Source organism: Talpa occidentalis, unplaced genomic scaffold, assembly GCF_014898055.3.
Source record: "Talpa occidentalis isolate TD23 unplaced genomic scaffold, MPIMG_talOcc4v2.1 talOcc4.15, whole genome shotgun sequence".
Lineage (NCBI taxonomy): Eukaryota > Metazoa > Chordata > Mammalia > Eulipotyphla > Talpidae > Talpa > Talpa occidentalis.
In genome coordinates, this window is record NW_023601543.1 from 3833363 (window position 1) to 3857837 (window position 24475).

Genomic DNA, 24475 nt, shown 5'->3' on the forward strand with positions numbered 1-24475 from the left:
AGCAGAGTGGCAGTCGTGGCTGCTGTGGGCTCTGGAGATAGCTCCATCTAGGCCGGAGCCCGGATTACATCACTGCCCAGCCAGTGATTCCATTACTTCACATCATTGCGCATCCTAGCTCATAAAGTTGTCTGAAGGATTAAATGAGATTGAGTACTTAAAGCAGTTAGTCCAGGGCTCAGCATACAGAGTAAATACCCAAATCATAGTAGCAGCAATGACAATGTAAAGCACGTCATAGCACACATATACACAGCCCTCAAAAGGGTTTCTGCAAGCGGTGTTCTTGAGTTTTTAATCAGCCATCCATTTCTTTCCATTATTAGCACAGAAGGTTTTGGAGTCTTCCATAGCAATAGCAACCAGAGAAAGAAAGACAAAATTAAAAGTGAAAAATGTAGTCACTGTACCAATTGTTTTGTCTACATAACAGGCTAATCAAGAACATGGTGGTTTCTGTCTTTGAGGTATGACCTACAGCGATAATCTCATAGAGTTACAGATTCTGGACTGTTCCAGAAATGGCCATTTGATTGGACATTTATGATTTTGAAATTATGTTAAATATGTGCAAACTTTGCAAGCAAGAAATAATCTTAGCTCGGAATGATGGGCATGAAATAAAGGTTGAACACATTAAAGCCATTTCTATTCAACAATAATTAGCATGTTTAAATACAATATAATTTTTATCCATCTACAAAATGCTTAAAAGTTTGCACTCTCGTTTATGTCTATAATGACAGATTCATTTTTGAGGCAGTCATTTTCAATCTTGATTTGTATATTTCAAAGTTGTTAAATGCTTGACTGAATCATTAGCAAAACAATTCATGTATCATTAAACTGATTTCTAACGGGAGATCATTCTCCTCCTAGTCCAATAGATGTGCCTTTTCAGATTTACTGAGATAGTTTTTGTTCTTTGGTGGGGAGAGAGGTGTCCCAGGGGTTGTGGAAGAGCCCAGAGACCATATCCCTACAGCTATCCCCCACACTGTCTCTGCAGGCTCACAGCAAAATGGCTTGCTGAATGAATATTCCAACATACTGGAGAATGCAGACTGTGACAGCAAAGGAAACAGACCCTAGAAGTCCACCCTTCTCACAGCAGACAGGCAGAGGGGAAGGGAGAAAGATAAATGGGTGAAGGGGGAGAGTAAGAAATCCTGACAAACTGGAGGCCTCAGTCAAAACAAGATCCTGCCCCACCTCATCTGCATTCTTAATGCCACGGCTGGTGACAGTGGTCTTTGGCTCTTGCTCTCTCTGTCTCTGTCTGTCTCTGTCTCTGTCTCTTTCTCCCTCTCTCTCTCTCTCCCTCGCCTCCACCCCCAACATTCCCATCCAGAGACAGGCCTGCTCCACTCTCCTGCAGGAGTGCAACGCGGAGGCTTGGGAGGACCTGTGTGCAGAGCAGGGGGCAACTCCAGCCTGGCTGCAGCTGAAACAGGTCACTTTTGTCTGCGAGCAGCCCTCCTCCCCGGCGCCCCCAAGGTCCAGGCACAGTGGGGAAAGTGTGGACTGCCTTCCCCCCAAAAGAGAAGCCTGGAGGGCACGAGGCCCCTTCCCAGCCTTGACAGCCACACACAGACCTTTGAACTTCCTATTTATATAACAGTTTAGTGAGTTTAAGGCTCTTCCTGTATTAACTGCCCGTTTGCAAGCTTGCCTCTAATTAGACTCCTTGTGCGACAGCACAGGAAAACTGCCCACATTGACAGTGTCATTCACAGTGACAAGTCGGCCACGGTCACAATTGCTTCACAACCACGTTTGCTGGGCTTCTGAACATGTGGACGTTGCTAGCTCGGTGGCTTCCTTTACCTTTTTTTTTTTTTTTTAATATTTAAGAATGTGCCCTCTTTCTGCTTCCTCTGTCTTCTGTCTTTCCTTTTTTAATAATAAAAGGAGATAAGCATCTCCACAAAGCAGCTCTGCCTGTGGCAAAGCAAACCCTCATCAATTTTTTTTTTGGGGGGGGGTGTTGCTTACAGGGCTGAAAGGCTGTACCCTTTATATAGGCTGTACACCTACCACTGCTGCTCCAAGTCCCTGTGATTTGGCTCCCCCCTGAAATGGGATGTAATGCCACCCCAGATGCTGGTAATCAGTCCAAATGTAACCCCACCATCTCCAGACACCTCAAGAATTCAGACTGCATTACCACAGGTAAGGCCAGGAAATGACTGAAAGGATAAAATTGGATTTTTTTCCTTATCGTTTCCCTATTTCTTTTTTTTTAAGAGCATTTGGCGTCTGGTACGCACAGACATCTGCACCTTCGTAGTTCACAGAATGGTTCATATTAAATTCAGACTCAGGTGAACATTGCTCATTCATCCAGGAACCCTAAAGAACTTGAGCTTTGGCCCTTTAATCGAGTCCAGAGCATGACCCGTTAAGGTTCTGAGCGCTCCCAGACACCGCACAGACATGCCACGGCGTCCGGGCCCAGCCTGGCGGGCCAGGTTCACCCTGACAAGTGTGTGTTGATAAATGGGCACACACTTTTTGGACTCAGTTGCCTGCATATAACCCATATGCCTGTGTGTGTAGCGTCTCTCTTCATTGAGTCTGGGAACATGAGGGTGTTTTTGGGTGACCTCATGAATTTACTGTCAGACATCTGGGGTTGCTGCAGCAATAAGTCAGAGTTTCTGTTCCATCAGAAAATGTTCAGGGTAAGTCTGATGTGGATAAGATCATTTTTGTGGAATGTGTGGTGGCACCTTTCTCCTCTGTGAACCTTGTGGGGTGTTGAGGGAGGGCAGTGGGTGGCTGTACTCTAAGCGCCTACTTACTCCCAAGAGGGGAAGCAAGCATAGAATGAACATGTCACTGGTGTGCTCTGGGTGTCCAAAGAGTTTGGAAAGGCACAGATTTCCATTCCACACAATCTAGGGCTTTTTAGTTCATCCTTCCTTGTCCTATTTCTGCTGCTTTTCTCTGTGGGGGTGCACAAGCACGGATGCATGGGGAAGCTGGCTCTTCACAATCAAACAGTAGGAATAAGGAGACATGTCTTTAGAGTATGTGCACGGGCGAAAGCAGGCATATGTGTGTTAAGATATGTTAAACAAATTCACTGGTATGTGACATAACATCCATGGGGTGTGCAAGTCTGCATGCGTCTTAACTGATGTGGCATAGTTAGGGATCTGGAGTAAAGCAGATTCTGCATTTTCCTTACGATAAGAAAAGACGGTGTCACAAAATGGGGGGGCAGAACGTTTCTGAAAGGAAAACATCAAGTCTCTTTTAAATATGCAAGTGCATGTGCCTAAGATTAGACTGAAATTAAAATAATATAATAAACATGTCTTTAAAAACCTAATTCCTTATGTGCTTAACATTTGAACTACACCCACGAAATCAATTATAAGAATGTCTGTTAAATTAATGATGTTACTCACACTATATATTAGGCAAATTGTATGCAAATAGTAATGCTGCAGTTATCAGTTGTCAGCAAAATAAATTAGTGTAGCGGAGTAAAGACTGTGTGCAGGCGTGCAATATTTAATTGAGCAGTAATTTTATTGTGATCTTTACTTTTTAAAGTTGGCACATGGTTATTAAAAAATTGTAACGCAGCGTTTTTCCCCAGAGAGATAGAATCTAGCATGGTATCAAAAATGCCTTACAGAGTCATATCGATACAGTGTAATGTGTGGCTTCAAGGATTTATCGGGAATGGCTGTAAAATAAAATGTGTTTAAGATCTTCTTATTTTGGGTGTCGGAGTGAGGGAGTTGGGATCGGTATAACGAAGGTATTGGTTGAGCGTATGACCCTCTTCTAAAGAAGGAAATTGTCTGAAATACTCATGAGCCAGGGAAAGCCTTGTGAAAAGGGAGAGCCTCACAGCGCAAGGCTGCTAGTAGTTGAGCATCGCGAAAGGTTTCGCACGACCGCTCGGTACCAGCAGAAGATTCTGAGGCGGTTTCGGAAGGCGATGAGCGAGTGTCACTGTAAGTGGGTGCCGCCGCGCCCTCCCCCCTCTCCTTCTACAGGCTGGGGGCGGGGGGCCCGCCTCGCAGTGTCGTGACAAAGAAAGGACGACAGCGCTGGGGCACAAGGTGAAGTTTAAAGGAAAAGTTAATAGGTGGACGGATTATCCGTGCTGGTGCACAGGCGCGCGCACGGCGCGCCACGGCTAGAACTTTCTGGCTTCGCCGTCAGTCCTGCCGCGCGTTTCCAACCTGGTGGGCGACAAGTTTACCCGGGCGGGGAGGCGCAGGGGGAGGCCGAGCATCCCGCTGGGCGTCGGGCGGCGCAAGGCAGAGCTGTGGCCGCGGCCCGGCGGGGAGCCGGCGGGGTCGCCGGTCGGCAAAGGTGGCGGTGGTCGGAGCGGCCGGGTGGGGGGCAACTTCCTTATCACCAGGTGTAGAAGGGGCCCGTGGCCGAAGCCGGCTAGGACCCGGGGGGCCCCTGCGCGGTGGCCCCGGAGCCGCGGCCGGGCGCGCGGGTGCGGGAAGTTGGCGGAGCGGGCGCGGGGAAGGTGTGCGCGGCGCGCCGGGACCGAGGCGGTGGCGGCGCCGGGGGCGGCGGCTGCGAGGCGGCCGCGCAGGGCGGCCGGTGGCAGCCGGGGCCGCCGCGGTCCTCGGCGCTGGGCAGCGGGCGTCGCGCACCTGGAAAGTTGCGGCGTCGCGGGCGGGCCGCCTGGCGGGGGCCGGGAGGCCGGCGCGCGGGCAGCGGACCCGGAGCGCGGCCGTGCGGGTCGGCCCCGGCTGCCCTCCGGGCCGCGGCAACTCCGCGCCGGCGAGCGGGCGACGCTCCCGGGCCCGCAGCCCCGCGGCCGCGCCTCCCCACCGGGCCCGGGCGAGCGGCGGCCGAGCGCCGGCGGGAGGGTGGCCGGGGCGCCCCCCGCTCGGCCCCGCGCCTCCCAACAAAGGCGCGGAGCGCAGCCCCCGCGCGGACGGCGCCGTGTCCCCGAGCAGGCCCGAAGCGACACCTACCACTGCTGCTCCAAGTCCCAGTCCCGGAAAAAGTCGAATAGATCCATAGCGGCCGGGCGGCGGGCGGGCGGGCGTCCCTGCTGGCGGCGGGGCGGCGCGGCTCTCGGCGCGGCTGGCGCGCGGCTCCCGGCGGCCCGGCTCTGCGGCGCTCCCGCCCGGCTAAAAGTGCGCGGGCCGCATGGGCGGCGGCGGGGGCCGGCGGGGGCGGCTCGGGCGCCGCGGGGCGGCGGCGGCGGGGCGCGGGGCGGGCGGGCGGCGGGCCGCGCGCGGGGGGCCGCTCGCTCCCCGGCTGCCCGCGCACCCAGCGCCCCGACGCGGCGGCGGCGGCGGCGGGTGGGGGCCGGCGGGGCCGCCCGCCGGGCGGGCGGGCGGGCGGCGGCGGCGGCGGCGGCGGGGGCGTCCGGGGCGGCGGCGGGGCGCGGAGCGGCGGCCGGGGCGGCGGCGGCGGCGGAGGCACGGGCGGCACGGGCGGCGGCGGCGGCCGCGGCAGCATCACACACTCGCACACTCACAGGGGGCGGAGCCTGCACCGCCCGGAGCCGCGACACGGAGCCGGCACGTTATCATCCCCGGATCTGGCCGGGCTCGCCCCGCCCGCCGGCGCCGCCGGGACCCCTCTGTCAAAATCAGCTGCTGGCGCCGGCCGCCCGCCGGGGACCCGGGCCTGGGCCGCGAGCGCGGGGCGCGGACCGGGGCGGCGGCAGGGGGACCGGCGGGCCCGGGACGAGGGCGTCGGGAAGGGGCCCCCCCGCCCCGACCCCAGCCGCGCGCCACCCGCAGGGGCACGGCCGGGCCGGCAGCGGCGCGCGCGGAAGGCCCCGGAGGTTCGCGCCGCACCCCGCTGCCCCGCGCGCGCTCCCTGTCCCGGGACGCTCCTCAAGCCCCCGAGCGGCGGAGCCAACTTTGGCGGCTCGGAGGCCCCTGGGGCCCGCAGGCGCAGCACGCGGGGCGCCGAAGGAGAAGGCGGTCACCTTCCGCGACCCCGCGCAGCGCCGCGTCCCCCCAGGCCCGCCGGCAGGCCGCACAGTCCGGGCTCGGCCGCGGGGCGCGGCGCGCTACTACGGGGCGCGCCAGCTCGCACTCCCGGGCTCCGGGGCTCAGAAGCGCCGCACAAGTCACTGCCCTCGGGCGGCCGGCGGCGGCGGTTAGGTCCTTGCGAACCCACACGACCCCCACGTGTCGAGGCAAAAGGCTGTGGTGCCCACGCCCCCACCCAGCCACCCGCTGCGGGTCTCGCTCCGGCCTGCAGCTCCCTCCCTCCCTCCCCGCAGCCTCCACGGCTGCTCCGGGACCGGCCCCTGCCCTCAGGGAAAGGCTCCGCGGCGGCGGGAGAAGAGCTGGCACCAGCTCCGGCCTCTGCTCCTTGCCGAGCAGCAGCACCGTCGGGTCCCACTTCTCACGGGCCTCCCGTCCTCGAGCACGGGGACGGAAACCGGCCTGCTCGCCTCTGAAGGGAGCTGGCAGGCGCCTTGACGGGGCCAGCGCAGCGGGACTCGCGGGCGCCGGCGGCCCTCTTGCTCCCCTTGCCACTTATATGTGCTTCGCTATCTCACAGCAAAATCCTCCAAACCGCTTTTCTCTCAGAAGAAACACAGGCACTGACACAGGCCGATCGACTCAATATCTCACAGTTCTCCAAGGACGGGGATGCGCATTGGAACCTCCACTCTGGGAAGCCCATTTAGGGCTCACCCCGGTAGAAGGCGCTGCTACAGCTCCAGCGAGACATGGGTGACTCCACAGTCCCAGCTGGAGCGGCCCAGAGCCTGGTCTCTCGCCTTCTTTGCACATATAAAAAGCACCAATATGGAGAAGTGAAGCATTTAAGATACAGCGAGCCCAGCATCCCGTGAGACTCTGCTCAAATGCCTATTTTGCATAGAACCAAGTTGTTCACAGATACTAGTTGACTGCAGGCCCACCAGGCAGGAGGTAGCCAAGGGAACACCACACCTCCTATAGCCTGCTCAGTTTGACTCCTTCCAAACACCTCAGGTCAAAGACTCCGAAAGGGCTATTGCCAAAATGGGGCCAGGAATTTTCGAATTCTCTCTGGGCCTTGCTTATTGCAGGAGTTCCAGTACTCAGCTCCAGACTGTGACCCTCCAGGTGACAGACAGCCCTCAACCTTTATGGCCTCTACCCTTACACCCTCCCCTAAATGATCCTTGAGCTGGATTTCATTGCTAACAATGACTGTCCCCAGGGCTAGGGTTTGATCTGCTTGAAAGTCCTGCCAGGAAAACCAGAGCACCCACCAGCGACACTGACATGGCCATTGTGCTCACTTTGCATCCGATTCACTTTTCTGGCCAGGTTACATCAACTGGGGGAAGACAGACAAAATAATATGCAAGCTAGATACATTTCCAGCAGAAACAAAGCTGCTCCTTTAAGAGTTCCAGACCCCCATCACCCCACTGGTGCACTTTCTTCCCAATCAGCAGGAGGACCAGCAGAAGCAGAAGGAGCCAGCAAGAGGCAGCACTCTGAACAGAAGTGCCTGCGGGAAGGAGAGAAGAGACAAGTGGTGCCGGCTGCTGCTTCAAAAGAGGGGCAGGGGCTTTCCCTGCCTGAGATCAAAACCCAGCAGGCAAGCTGGGCTGGGGGAAGTAGCTCCCACTCCCACCCAGCCTCCTGAACAGGGATGAAGCCAAGAGAGGCCGAAAAGACCAGGCCAGGCTGTCTCTGAGGCCAGGCAGCCAGCCCCAGCCCAGCACACCTCAAGGTTGCAGCAGAAGCCTCACCTTTCCAACTGAGGCTAGGTGTACTTCAGCACCCCCAGCTAGGTGCACTTCAGCACACACCCCCGCCCCCCAGTCTTGCTGTCACTGGCCCTGATGGGGCTAGGACCTCATTAGAGAATCCTGAGATATGCAACCCAGCCAGGCCTGGTCTAGCAGGATGTCAGGCAGGAAGGAAAGCAGGCTGTAGCAAAAGGAACTAAAATGGCTGTCTGGAGTCAGGGCCCACTGCTGCTGCCACATGGGCAGCTGGGCGCTTGAGTCCTTCAGAGGCCACTGCTCCCTGCACACCCCATTCCCAGCTGAGACTCCCAGGGACGTGCTATCTAAAGTGGAAGACACCCCAGGCCGCCTGTTGGCAATAACATTCTCAGCCCAACCCAGTAGGTCATAAGTCACAGCCTTCCCCCTTGGGCCCTCCTCTCTGTTGGCATCCCCCCGTGCTCGAAGACCAGAGTGCCCCTCCACACCCCACCAGTCTCCCCTATTCAAACAACCCAACCCAAAAGAACCAACCACAAGGATCCCTGGGCCAAGGCCAAGTCATCCTTTTCAGACAGGACAGAATCAAAACTAAGAGTCCCGACTCATGCTCCGCAGATGAGCCCAGACATCTTGTTTTAAGAGGCTAGATTACACAGGGTGCTGATTCTCAGACTTCCAGAGTGCAAGTTTTCACTTGAATTCCTTTCAGAGGACTTTCCTGTGGAGTCTCCAAGTACTAATCTTCATTTCAAAGAATCTGAAATCCTCCATTTTTATCGTTGTAGAAAATGGAGAACGTACGTTCTGGCAAACAGTGTCTAAAAATTAACATTAATTTAAGTTTCAATGTGTATGTCAGTTCCAAGAAATGAACAAATTGACAGCGTGTGATGCATGTGATATGTGTGTCACCCTATCCCACCTCAGCCTTCCACCGCAACCAGGAAGCATTTGTTTCTGATGTGGCATGCAGTCAGGCTGAGTGGCTTTCTGGGAAGAGACTGTGATCAAGGTTACAGCTTATCAGAGGAAACCTGCTTGAAAGAATTCTGCAGGCTTCCATTATGGTGACTCTCCTATGACAGAGCAGCAGTTTCCAGAAGTGGGGAGCAATTTCCAGAAGGAGCAGTTCCCTCTTTCCTAAACGCAGGATGCCTCCACTTATGGGTTGTGGGTCACTGCTCCCAGTGACTATAAGTCTCCTGAGGGTAAGGCCAGAGCTGTGTCCTCCAACTCTAATTAAAGTCTACCACTGGATGTCACACATAGAGGGCCCCTTCAAGGTCTGCACAGCTAGCCTCCACAAAAATGGCAAGCCCAAGAGTCCATGGCAAATGGGTTCAGGACACTTCTCTGAATCTAGAAGGTTCTACCATTTTGTATGTTGCATCTCACTCATGTACCATAATTGGAAGCCCCTACTCTTGGGTGTTCTGATGACTATAGACAATGACCTATCCACCGTCACTGGCTCTGGGTTCCTACAGGGCCCACAATATCAAACATCATAGAACCTATGTCTGTGACCCACTTAATCAGGTTTATGACACTTGAAGGTGATGCTATTGATGCTATTCTATGTTATGGGGTGTATCCCAGTGATTCGTCACACATATTTAGCATAACAAGAAAAAGAGAGAACAATGATTAAGCCTGTATTACACACCAGGCACTGTGCATACATCCTTCCATTTCCTCTTCCCCGTGACTCTCTGAGGTAGGTATTAGAAGTATAATCTATAGAAGGCCCTGGAATAACATCATTTTGTTGAAGAATGTTTCCTTTGAACTTTAATGCAAACCAATCCAGTGTAATGAACAAAAGGATGTTATTCAAGGACTTGCTCTCTTTATGTGTCATTTTGCTTGCAATCTCCATCTCCAAGAAGCTCTCGATGACTTTGAGGACTGACTGTATTTAGCAAGGTGAGATTGAGGCTCGACAAGCCGAGTCACAGTTCCCAGGTGCCACGGTCGGGCTTTGTCCACAAGTGTGTCTGCTGCCAAAGCCATGTACTAAATCCACAAAGCCCCGCAGCCTCCATTCTGCATTCACAAAGGGTTTTATTTTTGCTGTAACCCAGAAGGTGAGCAAGGAAGGGACCTTTATCTCCATTTCACAGTTGAGAAAGCAGACTAAGTGACGTGGCCAAGGGCACGGCGCGGCACAGCTGAGTAGCTGAGGCTGAGACTTGGGGACCTGTAGGCAATAAGCCCAGTGCTCCTCAGGGAGTGCTTTTGTTAGGGCCATTCCAGCACACTGCTACGACACCCCAGGAGTTTGGGACTGCAGTGGCATCAGTTAACTGTTGGATTAAAAAAAAATCTGGTGGTGCAATTTCCCTGATCTCAACTGTGGCTGAACTGGGGGAAGGCAGTTGGCTGAGCCAAACCCTCATATTAAAGAAAGCCAGCCAGATAGGCAACAGGAAGCGAGAAGATGATGGAGTAATTCTTGCTTCATTACTTAAAGAGACTCAGATGGGTCTTTTTCCTGGAGATTAGAAATCTAGGGTTAAGGTGCCTCTGGCAGACTCCAGGGGAGCTCAGGGCAGTGGGCTGCAAGGCATCCTTGGGAAATCCCTGTCTGCCCAAAACTGCGCAGCTGCAGAGCTGTGAAGCCAGTCCTCTCTTGCTTAACTTCTCAAGGGCTCCATTCCCTTGTCTATCAATTACTGGGGTTGGCAACTCTCCAGCTCTGACATTCTATGCCCCTTGATTTGAAATCCCTTTCTACAACCCCCAGTCACTGGCCACATGCAGATCGGTAATTTATAATGACGAAGGAGGCAAAGTGAAATGTCACCTCCATCACCCAGATCCACCATCTCTATTCCTGATCTGGTGATCAAGAAATCTGGTTCCTGAGCTCTGCCCTGGCCCTGGGCTGCTCTATAGGTCCATTCAGCCCCCTGACTGCCAAGAGTCTCTGCCCAGAGCCCACTCTGTAAGGCTGAAGAGCTGGATTCTTTTTTAAAAAAATATTTATTTTATGCATACAAGAACTGGGGTGCAGGCCAGAGGTGCGGGGGGTAAGAGGATTCCCCAGAGACAGAGTGGGGAGCAGAACAGGCAGATCTACTGAGATACATGGCTGAGGGGAGCAGGAGCGAGACAGGATTGGTCTGCTGTGCCATGTGGATGAGCTCCCTGGCCGGGGATCGAACTCTTGCCACAGTGACTGCTGATAGCTTAAGAGTGGTGAGGCTTAACCCCTTGTGCCACCAGGTGGGCCCTGAAGAGCTAGATTCTAAAGGAAGTTGAGCTTTTTCCCAGTGACCAGGGAGGGAAGCTACTATATATGAAAGGGTTTGTAAATGGGAAAAGCCCATATAAACACCCACCCCCACCTGGTGAAATCAACAGTGATAAGTGTACTGGCTGTTGTTTGTAGAGTTTTCCTTTCCTTTTTTTTTTTTTTTTGTTTGTTTTGGTTTGGTGTGTGTTTGTTTGACAAACAGGCACATATGCCATGGGCCTCAGTGCCTGGTTAATAAGTGCCATGTTTTGATGCTATTAAAATGGTATTAACAAGTATAGACTTTTATGCTCAGTAATCATTTTGTGAAGGGGGTTCAGGTCATTGATTTTCATATTGAAACATTTAAAAGAGTTAAATAAGTGTCTTTATTTAAAGCTTCCTGGTTCTTAACATCAGCTGAAACCCTCATTTTCTATTAAGTTGCTAACAATCAAGTCGTTAGCAATGCTCTTAGGAGAAATGAAATCCCTGCCTAAAATTAACTTTGAGCTGATTGTGCTTTTCTATTTTCAGGAAGTAGAATGTATTGATAAGCCCCTCAAGCTTTGAATTATTTCTTCCTCCTCGATTTTATGGAAGTGTAATTGACAAATAAAAACTGTACATATTCAAGGTGTACAGAGTGATGGCTTGAGACATGTATCTATATATAGACATTGAAATGAACACATCCATCTTATCAGTTGCCAGTTCATCGTGTATACTGAGAACACCTGACCTCTACTCATTTAGCAGATTTCAAGTACACAATACGGTGTTTTGAACTATACCATTACAATTATCCATTAGATCCCTGTACATTAGCTGTACCTGAGATTTCCGGTGCTTCTTCCTCTTATAACTGAAGGTTTCAGGGTGGATTTCAGCACTACGATGAGTCCAAGCCATTTCATGGGGGCAGGGAGAGCAGAGGCCTCTGCATCAGGATTGTTTGCCTAATCATTTGACCCCCTGGGAATTGCAGCTCCAGAGAGGTCAGGCTGCCCTGCCAGTTGGTGGTTGTTCCTTCCTCCCTTTACAGCAACGAAGCAGATCAGGATGATGGAGGGCGTCCTGGGGGTAGACCTCACTTGAGGCTGAGATGGCTTCCCACCACTTACCCAATGGCCCCACTTATATACTTTCATCCCCAAACCCACAAACACCCTAATAGTCAGATGCCTCTGGTGTTGCTGCCAACGATAAGAGACAGTCCAGTGACGGGGCTAGTAGGTCCCTGCCCATTTGCACCCCATGGTCTTCACTGCTGGGCTCTGAATGAGCCAATGGCAAGGTATCATGCAGTCAATGTCCCTTAATAGGCCTCCGAGACCATAGCCCTCACCAAGCTGTGCTTTGGGTGGTCACACTTGCGCCTCAGTAGCATTTCCTCATGTTAACTGCCCAAGCTTTGTGACTTACTACATCATGACATTTTATTACTGAAATTTGAACTTGTTGGGAAGATGATGCCCCCAAGATCCCCTTGTTCTTTTCTGCCTGCACTACTCTCACATCAAACTATGATATCACAGTGTCATGGAATATCCACTCTAGCCCAGCGGCGCCGCATATGACTTCCCAAGGTCCCATAGCTAGTGACGTCATGGTCAGCAACGCAACCGGGTTCCCTAAGTCTCAGGTGGAGAACCAAACCGTGCAGTGCTGACATCCTCAGCTATTTATTTTGCACCATTCCTAGTTACATCATAAAATACTTGTTATTCAAACAATTAATCAAGAAAAATCTTATCCCTTGAAGAAAAATGCAAATCGCCATCTAAGGAAGGGCACGACCACCGTGCAGATGTGTTCTAAGTATTGCTCATCTCTCTAGTCAGTCACGTCAGCAACTGTTTGTTCAACAGAAAGTCCCGAGTTACACGCTTTGCCCCATCGCACTGTTTGAAAAGAGAAAACTACAGTAAGTTCTGCCTGCAAACACACGCAGTTCCCCTTATTTAAAGCAGGCCTTGCTGGAATGGGTTACACTGGCTCTGTTGAGATGAAGGTGCCAACAGAGTTTAAATGAGTGAATAAAACCACAAAGCCAGCCGCGGCTCTAGAAGGAGTATTGTTCTGACGTTCCCTTCATCCTCCATTCATGTCACCAGCATGTGTGCTCTCCAACAAGCTACTTGCTGTTCACGTTGAACACGTGGCTGACAGAAGTCCTGCCAGTTTCAGCCTAGACATGGCCGTTTCGGAAAGCCTGCCTTCAAAGTCTGTCAGGGCGGAAATCTCCCCTCCCCGTTCTGATTTGCTGGGTTGGGTTTGGGAAAACGTCTCACCTAGACCAAAAGAAACCACATTCTCTCTCTGATGCAGGCCAAACCTTTGCTTACCGTCCTCGTCCACCTCAAATGCCTTAGGGACAAATGTGTGTGAAGTAAAACTTTAAAAAAATCTTTCGATCTCGTATCCGAGTGAGTGAAAGATGCAGAAGATAGCAGGTCTGTCCTCTCCTTCTCCCATGCAGCTGTTTGGGGTACAGTATCTGCCTTTCACCTAACGCACATGTTCAACGCGTGGGGTTGGTTTTCATATACACTCTCCTCTGTTATGGGCACCCACGGAGCCACTTAGCACCTGTGCCTCACCCTCACCAAAGTGTGGTTCACTGATGAAAAGATGATAGCACCTTTCTGCAAGAATTAGGTTCATCTTTGTGGTGCTTTTGCCGGTTTACATGCTTTGGTTATTTATATTCCGCACGCGTGAAGCCATCCAGTGTGTATCTTTCATGTTCTGACATAAGTCACTTAGCATCATCACCTCAAGTACCTTCCAGGCTGTCACACAAAGGAAGAGTTCATCTTTTCGAATAGTGAATGCTATTCCATTGTGTGTTTGTATATATCATAACTTCTCCGTCCACCGATGGAAATTTACGCTGATCCCATGTTTGGGGTGTTGTGAATGATGCTCTGGCAAAACAGCAAAATGACCTGTAGACTCTGTGACAAGTATGTTAATTAGCAGAAGGGAAGGCTTGGGGGTGGTTGGTTCAATGGGTAGAGGGGTTCAGTATCCTGGTTTAAGGTTCTAGAACGCTGGTGGGGAGAGCAAAGCACTCACACATGGGGGTGTGGAGTTGTTCTTCCAAAAATACACAGTCTTGTAAATGACTGGAAAACCAATCAAATTTCATTTAAAAAGGAATTGTGTTTATTGTTAACATTTTCTAAGATTGAACAGGCATGAGGACAGTTTATAAGGAGAAGCCCCAGACAAAGAGCAGCAGAAGTGCAGACAATCAAAGCGACAGGAGCGCTCCTCTGCTATCGGTGTCAACAGGGGCTTTTGATGCAAATGAGGAATAACATATTAAACTTTTAAAAGTGTATTTTTAGAGTCCCAGGTGCAAAGAGTGTGCCTAGTAACAAAACAAGAACGCTGCAGGGGGCATGACCTGGCATTTTAAACTATGTGAGTATGTGTACATAAACTATGATGGGTCAACATGTAAATATCAACACAGTATTATTGCTACTGGACATATGAAATTTTGGAAATCACTGAAAACCTCACAAAACTTTATAACTCAAAATATTCTTATCACAGAATCTTAAAATTTAAAGGAACCTTGAGGATTATAGAGCAGTTACAGCATTTTGCAGCTAATGGAAAATATGTGAGAGAGAAAATGAGCAGAACAGTTTGGAAGCTTTATAAGGAACAGAGTCAAAATTCTAAGCCATGTCTCCTGCTGCAACCTGAGTGTTCATTCCTCTCGGTCACACTGCTTCTCTGTAAAGCTCACTGGTACTTGGAATTCTCCAGAAGAGGCACAAGTCCAACCTCCAAAAGAAACAGCCAGGAAATGGGGAGGTGTCGAGTTCACAGCCACGTGAAGAATCATTCACTCATATTTGTTAGGTCTACAAAAGGTTTATAATAACCTGAAATAGGGCCTCCTTGGTGGCGCAAGGGGTTAAGCACAGCACTATGAAGCAGCCTCTGCAGCAAGAGTTCGATCCCCCGCTGGCCAGGGAGCTACCCTCATGGCACAGCAGACCTCTCCTGACTCGCCGGCTGCTCCCCTCAGCAGTGTGTTTCAGTCAATCTACCTGTTCTGTTCCCCACTCTGTCTCTGGTGAGTCCTCTCACACCACCCCCCACACACCTCTGGCCTGTACCGGAGCTCTTGTATGCATAAGTAAATAAATTTAAAAAAAACCTGAAATAAAAATGTTTTCTTATGAAGGTAAAATGCATGTTGCACAATTAAATAAACAGCATGTCCCTGAGCTATGCTAAACAGATGCGTGGGAAGACACAAGCAGAAGCAAATGCACCGAAAAGGAAATAGCAGTCTCTAGGGAAGAGGAGGGAGCGAGGTTTGGATGATTTGGTTTTTTGTTTTTTTTTTTTTTACTTTTCTGTGTTTTCCCCAAATTTATGTAAGTCTCCTGCAGTAGCCCTTAAATTAAAAACAAACAAACAAACAAACAAAAAACTTAAGAGTAAAACTTTCCTATTAAAAAAAGTTTAATTCTGTGCTCAGATTGGGCCTGAACACCCAATATGAAATCATATTGCTGGGGTCTCTTCAGACCCCCCACCCCGCCAGGAACAGTTCCCACTGAGTATCAAGCATCTGCCTTCTTTGCTCTCAAAGGTGGAAATTCTAGAAATTTCTGTGATGTATATTCCTGAGAAGATGTAGAAAAGGACAAGTAATTTGGAGAAGGCTCTATCACAAGAAATTGAATGGGGTAAGGTTGAAACCAGGAGCAATGTTTTGTCAGGCCTGATGAAATGGTTAGGGCTCCGTGTATGCACACTAATGCCGGAACCTCAGGAGGTATCCCTAGAGAACCCCATATATCTCAGCAAGCCAAGTCCACGGAGAAATCTCAGTCTGTTGGTTTAGCCCAGGGAAGACTTAAGACTTTGCCACCCCCAGTACTCACTATATTTCCTGGGAGGGTAGAAAACATATTTATCTTTGAGAACATATTATCATACTCTTTTTTTTTAAGGTTTATTTATTTATGCACACAAGAGCTGGGGTACAGGCCACAGGTGTGGGGGGAGAGAGGATTTACCAGAGACAGAGTGGGGAACAGAACAGGCAGATCTACTGAAATCCACTGCTGAGGGGAGCAGAGGGGAGACAGGAGAGGTCTGCTGTGCCATGTGGGTAGCTCCCTGGCCAGGGATTGAACTCGTGCTGCAGTGGCTGATGACAGCTTCATAGGTTGTGTCTTAACCCCTTACGCCACCAGGGAGGCCCTATCATACTCTTTATGTTGTCTTCCCCATCAAAATGGTAGCTTCAGAAGGGCAGGTATTTTTATCTGGTATATTTTTACTTTTATTTAGAAATAATTTTAGACATAGACAACAGTTGCCAAAATAGTATGGAGAGCTGCCATCTACCCTTCACCCAGCTTCCCTTAATTTTAAGGTCTTACATAACCAAACTAACCTTTTCAGAAACAGGGAATCTAAGTTGGTACACTAGCAGTGACTGAATTGTAGAAATTATTCAGAAATCACCAGTTTTCTCCCTCATGTCAATTTTTCTGTTCAAGAATCCTCTCTGGGATGCCACATTGCACTGAGATATTCTGTTAACAGAGTCTCCATTCTGGAATGGCTCATGACCTTGATACCTTTGAAGATGACTCATCAGTTATTTTTAGAACGTTCTTCACTTTGAGTTTGTCTGATGATTTCTCATGAGTATATTGAGGCTATGAATTTCTGGTAAGGATATCACAGAAGGAATGCTGTCCCTTCTTCCTAAGAGCACAATATCATGGGGTCCTGACACTAATGTGCTCTGTGTCGCTAGTGCTGACCAGGGTCAAGTTTTGGCTGACTTTCTTCGCTTTGTAACTAATAAATATCTTGGACTTAACATATGTATCTTCGAATTTTTGGCCATCCGTGGGTCTTACTACAATTATTGTTGTGATGTTTTGATGCTGATTTTCTGTTTCCCTCTTTTCTCCCATGTTGGTTAATTGGCATCATTTTCTATACATGAAGCTCCCCCCCATTTAATTGAATTATTTATATCACCGCAGACTCATGTATACTGATTTTATGGGTGACAATTCAACACTATTACTATTTATTTTATGCCTTGGGTTGTGCCATCTTTAGTCTTCAGAATCTCTTTCAATTTGGAACCTGTTTCCCTTTTGAGATAAACTTATCCTTAGTGTGTACTTTCTTTGTTTTATTTATGACAAGATGTTTTCGGTTCATCTTCGTTTTCTCTGCAATCAACCACTTCTTCGAGGATCCCTGGTTCCTGTTAGGGTAGCAGCCTGTTTAGAGATCAGGATGCCGACACACTGCACTCCTGGCTTGAAGTATTATTACTTGCACGTCTTTTCAGCAAACAGCACAAAGCATGTGTGTGTGTATGTGTCTGTGTGTGCCCTTATCTTTGCCCTATTTTTATATCAGGCTCTATGATTTTTAATACTTTTTTTATATAGTAACAATATAAACCATTCTGTCTGTGGCACATTTCGCAAATATTTTTCTCTGTCATTTGTCTTTAATTTTGTTCGCAGTGGTCATTATCGTGTGCTTCTTAATTGTATGTCATTAAATTCATTGATCTTTTCTTTGGATGGCTCTGGAGTTTTAATATTTAGAAAGTCTTTCCTTGCCTTGAGGTTACAGAGGATTTCACCCAATATTCTTCCAGTCCTTCTGTAATTTCATTTTTGACATTTGGATCTGAATATATTTGGAGTCTATTTATGTATTTTATGTAAGATGAGGACATAATTAATCTCTTGTTCAAATGACTTTCCAGTTCTCCCAGAAATATTTATGAAAAAGTCCACCTTTAACCCAGTGATTTAAGATAACACTTTTGCCATATATTACATCAGTACTTTCTTCAGTTTTCTTTCTTTGTTTTTTTCCTTGAATGGATAATGAACTTTGTCAAAATTTTCTTTTCAGAATCTATGAGCTAACTATATGATTTGCTTCCTTAGATTATGAATACAATGTATCAATGGATATCCTATTATTGAAACAGCCCTACTTGCAAATCTCACATGGTTGTGGTTTATTATTTTCTTTTTTTTTTTTTTTTTTTTTTTTGCACCAGCTGATACATAGTCCTTACTATGCTCATATTCTCTGACCAATACATCTACAGAGATAAAACGTGTCCCAGTTCAGATACTTTCTCCCAGAAGTTTTTCTATGCATAATATGTCATCTATATTAGTTGAATGCCAACTGTCTGAGTCTTAAAATTAATTTAATATATACAATAGTATGTTTTGTTTTGTTTTTTATTTATTTATTTATTTATTTTTTTAATATTAAATTTTATTATTTAATGTGGTTTATTATTTTCATCATAAAGTATGGAATTCTGTTTGCTAATGATTAATTCACTATTTCTGAATTATTATAGATATTCATGGTTGATATTATCTAGTTTCTTAACATTTCTGTAGTATTAAGATAGCAATGTTAAACTTGCTTCATTAAAGGACTTAGGAAAATGTCTCTTTCTTTTCAATGCTCAATTAACAATTACAATACTTTGGGACAAACTGGTATTTGCAGATTTGGTAGAATTTTCCCTGCAAAACTATCTTGGCCTGGTTTGTGTGTTTTGCAGGGGTGGGAGGGTGGAGGCATGGAGTAAATTCTTAAAACTTTCTCTATTCCTTTTTCTATGAAATTGGTCTGTTTACGTTTTGTAAATAAAAAGTGGGATCTTGTTTTGTGCAATTTCACTTTTCCTTTCTTCCTATAGTTATTAATTTAACAATTTTAATAATTTTCAAGGAAAAAACTGTCCAATGATTTAGACTTATTAATTCTACTCTTTTCTATCCTTTGCTTCATTAATTTGTTTTTAAATTAATTATTTTCTTCCTTGTTTGGTGTACTTTGATTTTTTCAATCTTACTGATAAAAGTATAGAGTGCAGTGAGTTAATCCCTGGTTGGTATTTTGAATGCATTCAACAGATTCTGATATCTAATTCTTTCTAGGCCATTATTTTACTTTTTAATTATGTAAATTTATATTTTTCTCTTTCACTCAAGAGTTGTTTAAAAGACAGTTTCATAATTTCAGGTTGAAAGGCATTTCTATGTTTGTTTTGTTAATAATGTCTACTTCTATGACATTGTGATTAGAGTATTTTATTACATTATGATTAGCGAGAGTAATGTATAAATTCAAAAATAAAGGTCATATTTTATTTTATGGAAGCTGCTGGTGCTTTCTGTATGTTCTAGTATTGATCAATATTCTGTCTGTACTGTAGTTAATTAAGAGAATGTATATTGTTATTATAAGGGAATTCAAAATATCTATCATCAAAATCTACACAATTGATTGTTATTTTGATCTTCTCTCTCTTGCTTATTTTTTGTCCACCAGATTTTTTTTTCACTGAGTTTATTAACCTTTCCAATTATTTGTATCACATCCTATAGTTTTTGTCTCATATAGTTGAGGTCTCATTGGGTATATAAATATTCATAAATGATATATCTCTATTGTGAATTATGGCTTTTAGCACAAATATGTATCCTTATCTCTACAAGAAATTCATTTTAAATACAAATAAATGGACAGGTTAAAAGTAAATATGAAGAAAGATATGACATGACAACCACTAACTAAAAAGAAGCTTTTTTATAATCTCTGACAAAACAGACTTCACAATATCAGCAGGGATTAAAAAGAGACATTGCATTATGATGAAATGTCAATACTTCAAGAAGACACAACAATCTTATATGTGTATGTACCTAACCACAGAGCTTCAAAATACATGAGATAGCAATACTGATCAATCTAAATGGCTAGACAAACTCATATTTAGAGATGGAGACCTCAATATTCCTCTCTCAGCAACTGATAAAACAAGTTGGCAGAAAATATATAGATAACCTGAGCAACACTATCAATCACCATCACCTAACTGATATTGGTACATTGCTCTACTCAGCAACAGCACAATATACATTCTTTGCAAGTGCACGTAAAATATTCACTATGGTCAACCCTATTCTGGCCCCAAAGACAAAACTTAGGGAATTGAAAAGAATAAATAAGAAAGGTATGTTTTCCACCTACAAGAGTATTAATATAGAAATCAATTATAAAAATATATCTGGAAGATACCCAAATATTTGGAAACTAAACAACACATTTCTCAATAGCCCAGGAATCAATAAAGCATTCTCAGGGAAAATTTTAAATGTATTTTGATCTGAAAGAAAATAAGACAATAGCACATCAAAATCTGTGGGACATAGTTAATGCAGCCAGAGGGAAATTTATAATCCTAAATGCCTAAATTAGAAAAGAAAAAAGATCTACAATCAGTAATCTAAGATTACAGCTTAAATAATTAGACAAAGATAAGCAAATGAGACCCAAAGCAAGGAAAAGGAAGTAAATAACAAAGATTGAAGAGCAATCAATTGAAATATCAATTGAAGAGCGATACATTGAAAACAGAAACACACACACGAAATCAATGAAAGCAAAAGACGGTTCTTTGAAAAGATTAATAAAATTGATAAAACTCACCAAAAAAAAGCAAACAAGAAAAAACACTTTCTACCATGTTATGTGTAATGCTCTGTGGCTTAACATCTACTTTGATATTAATCTCACTCTCTCTTCTGGTCTCCACGTTTATGCTGTTCCTTTATCCTTCCCTTCCATTTCAGCCTTTCCAGATCAAGTTGTTTGCTTTACAGCTTCATCTCTGGCTTATTGTGGATGTTGTGTTGGAAGCAATTAAATAGTTAATTTGGAATTAATGATTAAGCTTATTTGTATTTATTAATACAAATGATACGTTTTCTCTCAAATCTGCTATGAGATTGTATTGTTATGTGTGTTTTGATTTATTTTCTGTTTTCATCTCTGTAAGATGTAAATTTTTCTTTTTGTTTATAATTTTCTTCTGTTCTTTATGAAGGTTTGTATTTGCTCTATTAAAAATGATTTTTAATATATGTCTTCCTTATTGAGGTAACAATGTTTGCACACTGTGTCTAATTTAGGGGACGTGGATCACACCTTCTCAGATGCATGTCACCACCCCACACCCGCCACCAAAGTACTTCAGCCTAGACCACTGAGCCCCTCCCTACTTGTTCTCAATTCTACCCTCTCCCTCTTAACCCTGCTTTTAAATTCACTTCATACCGATCCTCTCATTTAACTATTTGTTCTACCAGTTTGCTCTTTACAATTTCTTTAATGCATACCTATTGCCTTTTTCTATCTTCTTTCATTCTCCTTATTTCTCCTAATGTTAGTTTCATTGTTTCCACTTTGTCTCAATACATAACTTTGAGTGGTAACATTCTACCATAACTCCTACTTTCTGCCTTAGATATATTTGAATATACTCACCATCAGTCCTTCTACTGTTTGAAGCTCATTCCCTTGTCTATCCCTCAAAGTAAGCTGCTGAATCCAGAATTCTGTCAGTTTTTATATGTTGAAAACTGCTTTTTTATAGTCTTGAAATTGGAAGGACAGCCTAGTTGGATAGATCACCCTTGATTCATATTTCTTTGCACTGTTTTTTTTTTAATGCTGCTCTATTGCTGCCCTTCTTTGTTATGTTAGTTTTGTAAAGTCTTTGCCAGTCTAATAGTTCTGTAAGTTAATTGATCTTTTTGCCTGGAGGCCTTGAGGGTTTTATTTTCAATTTTGAAATCTAATAGTTTTACCAGGTCATGTCTTGGAGTTGATCATTCTCTGTTAATTTCCCTAGGTACCTATGGGTCAATTCAGGGCTTTTTCTATTTCTGGGAAATTTTCTTGTTGTATATAAAGTTTCCAATATTAGCTCTTTTTCAGTGTTTTGCTTTTTCTTCTCCAGGGAAGCCAATAATACAAATATTATTCCTTCTTTACCTCTCTTCCCTTTCTGCTCTCTTCCCTCTGACTACTTTTACTTCTTCCTTTGTGGCATTTTTACTTTCTTGGCCTTCCCTTCCTCCATATCTCTTTCAATGCCTTTTTGCAATCCTTCATTTCAACCTATACTCCCCCTAACCTTGGGTCCCTTGTAATTTATTCTTCTTTTATGTGGTAATTTTGTCTCTCTTATTTTATTTATTTCCAAAGTTCATTCAAGTCTCTTTCTCTCTTATTTTCAGTCCACTTTTACTTTTGTTTTTTGATTTCTGATTCAAGGTAGTTTTCATGACCCTAAAAGCTTATTTGACAAAGCAAATGAACAAAGAAAATAAAACAAAAACACACCCTTGGACTCTGAAAACAGAACTGGAGTCATCAAAGGGGAAGGGACTCACTGAATTGTAGTGGAGGGCTATCATACATTCAAAGAGGTGAGAACTATATTCCTGAAACTTATGCAGTGTTATAAAGCAACATTACCTTAATAATAAAAAAAAAGACCTTGTTCAAGCGTATTTAGCTATGTGTGGATATTGACTTATAGGTTAAGTTTTACGTTTTGTCTTGTTTTGCTTTGGGGAGGTTATCTTCAACTCATCTGTATATTCTACCATAGCTTTCTTAACTTTTGTTCTTTCTAAGTAATTGGGCTTGATAGAACACTCCAAATTTAATGGCACATCTATGGACAGAATTGTGTTCCCTCGAAATTCATATTTTGAAGCCCTTACTTCCAATAGGACTGTATTAAATACAGGGCCTTTAAAGAATTATGGCTTAATGAGGTCATAAGGGTGGGGCTCTAAACCTTTAGGATTGGTGGCCGGCCTTCTCTCTCTCTCTCTCTCTCTCTCTCTCTCTCTCTCTCTCTCTCTCTCTCTCTCTCTCTCTCTTTCTCTCTCTCTCTCACACACACACACACACACACACACACACACACACACACACACACACACAGAATGGCCATGCAAGGAAACAGTGAGAAAGCAACTGACTTCGAGCTCTCACAAAAATATGAACCCTGCCAGATCATGGACTCGGGCTTTCCAACCTCCACAACTGTGAGAAAATAAATGTTGTTGGAACCACCCAGACTATGGGATTTGTTATGGCAGACCAAGCAGACATAATGCAGGCCTTCACCTTCTTCTATTAGTACGGCAAAGTCTAGGGGACATGGTAGTAGTGGTAGGGGGTTGAAGTTTTTAGATTTTATGGTTCTCCCTTGTCTTGCAGGGTCCCAAATTTCCCCAATTTCAGTTGTATTCACTTTGGCTACTCAATTGCCAAATTATTCTTTTTCCTTCCTACTTGTGATTTTCCCCTAAAAGCTAGGTTTTTTGAAAGCAGTTCCTTTTATAACTGCCTGTTCATTTATCACACCTACCTGTGTAAATAGGACTTGGCCACTCTAAGCCATGTGTCTCTCTTTAAGTTTTGTATAATTTGAAGGCCCCTCCTTGTAGTTCATGCTCTGATTTTTGTAGAAACTTTTTCTTTTAGTATTTTCAGACTTAGCATGGAATTGGTCTTCCTGGTAGGAGATTTAAAATATACATAGGACCTTTTGCCAACTTATTCAATCTGTCTTCCCTACAGTTTTTCTTGCTCTGCCTTTACTTGCCACAAAGCTTTACAGCAAGGCAGACGTGGGACAAGGCCATGAACAATCACACTCTGGGAACTAGTGAACTTTCTCTCTTCACCTGGTTATTTTGAAGTGTAGCCATTCTCTATCTTCAAGTTATTCTAAGGATGTGGTTTTCATGCCTATTCCAGTTTTCTTCTCCTCCCCTTCCCCAGGCATTTCGGTACTATATATTAGGAGGCAGACAGCTATGCTGTAAGCATTGTTGTCAACCACCTGATGTCTGTACTTAATTTTTAAGAAGAGATTTAAGGATATTTTTCATTCCAGCTTGGGAAAAAAACTAACTTTACTCTATTTTTTTTCAAAGATTTATTTATTTATACAAGAACTGGGGTACAGGCCAGATGTATGGGAGGGTGAGAGGATTCACCAGAGACAGAGTGGAGAATAGAACAGGCAGACTGACTGAAATACACTGCTGAGGGGAGCAGCCGGCGAGACAGGAGAGGTCGGCCATGTCATGTGGGTTGCTCTGTGGCCGACAGGGATCGAACTGGCACTGCAGAGGCTGCGGACAGCTTCGCAGCGCTGCGCTCAACTGCCTGCGCCACCAGGGAGGCCCCTACTCTATTTTGTGAAAGGAAACAGTAAAGACTAAAGTATAAGGATTAAAATGTGGGCACTGCTTGTTAGCAATGAATGATTCCACCTTAGATTTAAAAATGAAGCCCAATGCAAAGTTTCTGCTGTAAGACTCTTCCTTCAAGTATACTTTGTAAAACTTCTTTGACCATCCAAGGGTCAGATGTCATGGATACTTACAAGGAAAAGTGTCTCCACTTTTCAGAACCTGTCATGCAGGCTTATGTTATAGCTTCAAAGGAACTGCTTTTGGCTGAAGTAACGAATACCTGATGGATATTAATTAATACGACAAGAATCTTTACTGTTAACTTGAAAGAAGGTATGAAGTAAGGCAGCCCCATAGTTGGGCGGGTAGCTCCACAGGACTGTCAAGGACTTGGGCCTGTCACGCTCTCTGTTCTGTCACACT

At 45.7% G+C, this 24475-nt stretch overlaps 1 protein-coding gene across 4 annotated transcripts in view; it reads right to left on the bottom strand.

Moving 5' to 3' along the window:
• Positions 1 to 24475, bottom strand: part of AFF2 (ALF transcription elongation factor 2) — a 592529-nt gene that overhangs the window by 408033 nt on the left and 160021 nt on the right. Inside the window, exon 1 of one of the 4 annotated variants that reach the window (XM_054695516.1) lies at positions 4962 to 5085. The exons of 1 other annotated variant lie outside the window; for it this stretch is intronic. In XM_054695516.1, the coding sequence (XP_054551491.1) occupies positions 4962 to 5008 (47 nt within the window). In that variant the 5' untranslated portion in view covers positions 5009 to 5085. Of the gene's footprint in view, positions 1 to 4961; positions 5086 to 24475 lie in introns of those variants that run through there. 2 more of the 4 variants (XM_054695515.1, XM_054695514.1) reach the window with 2 other exon arrangements.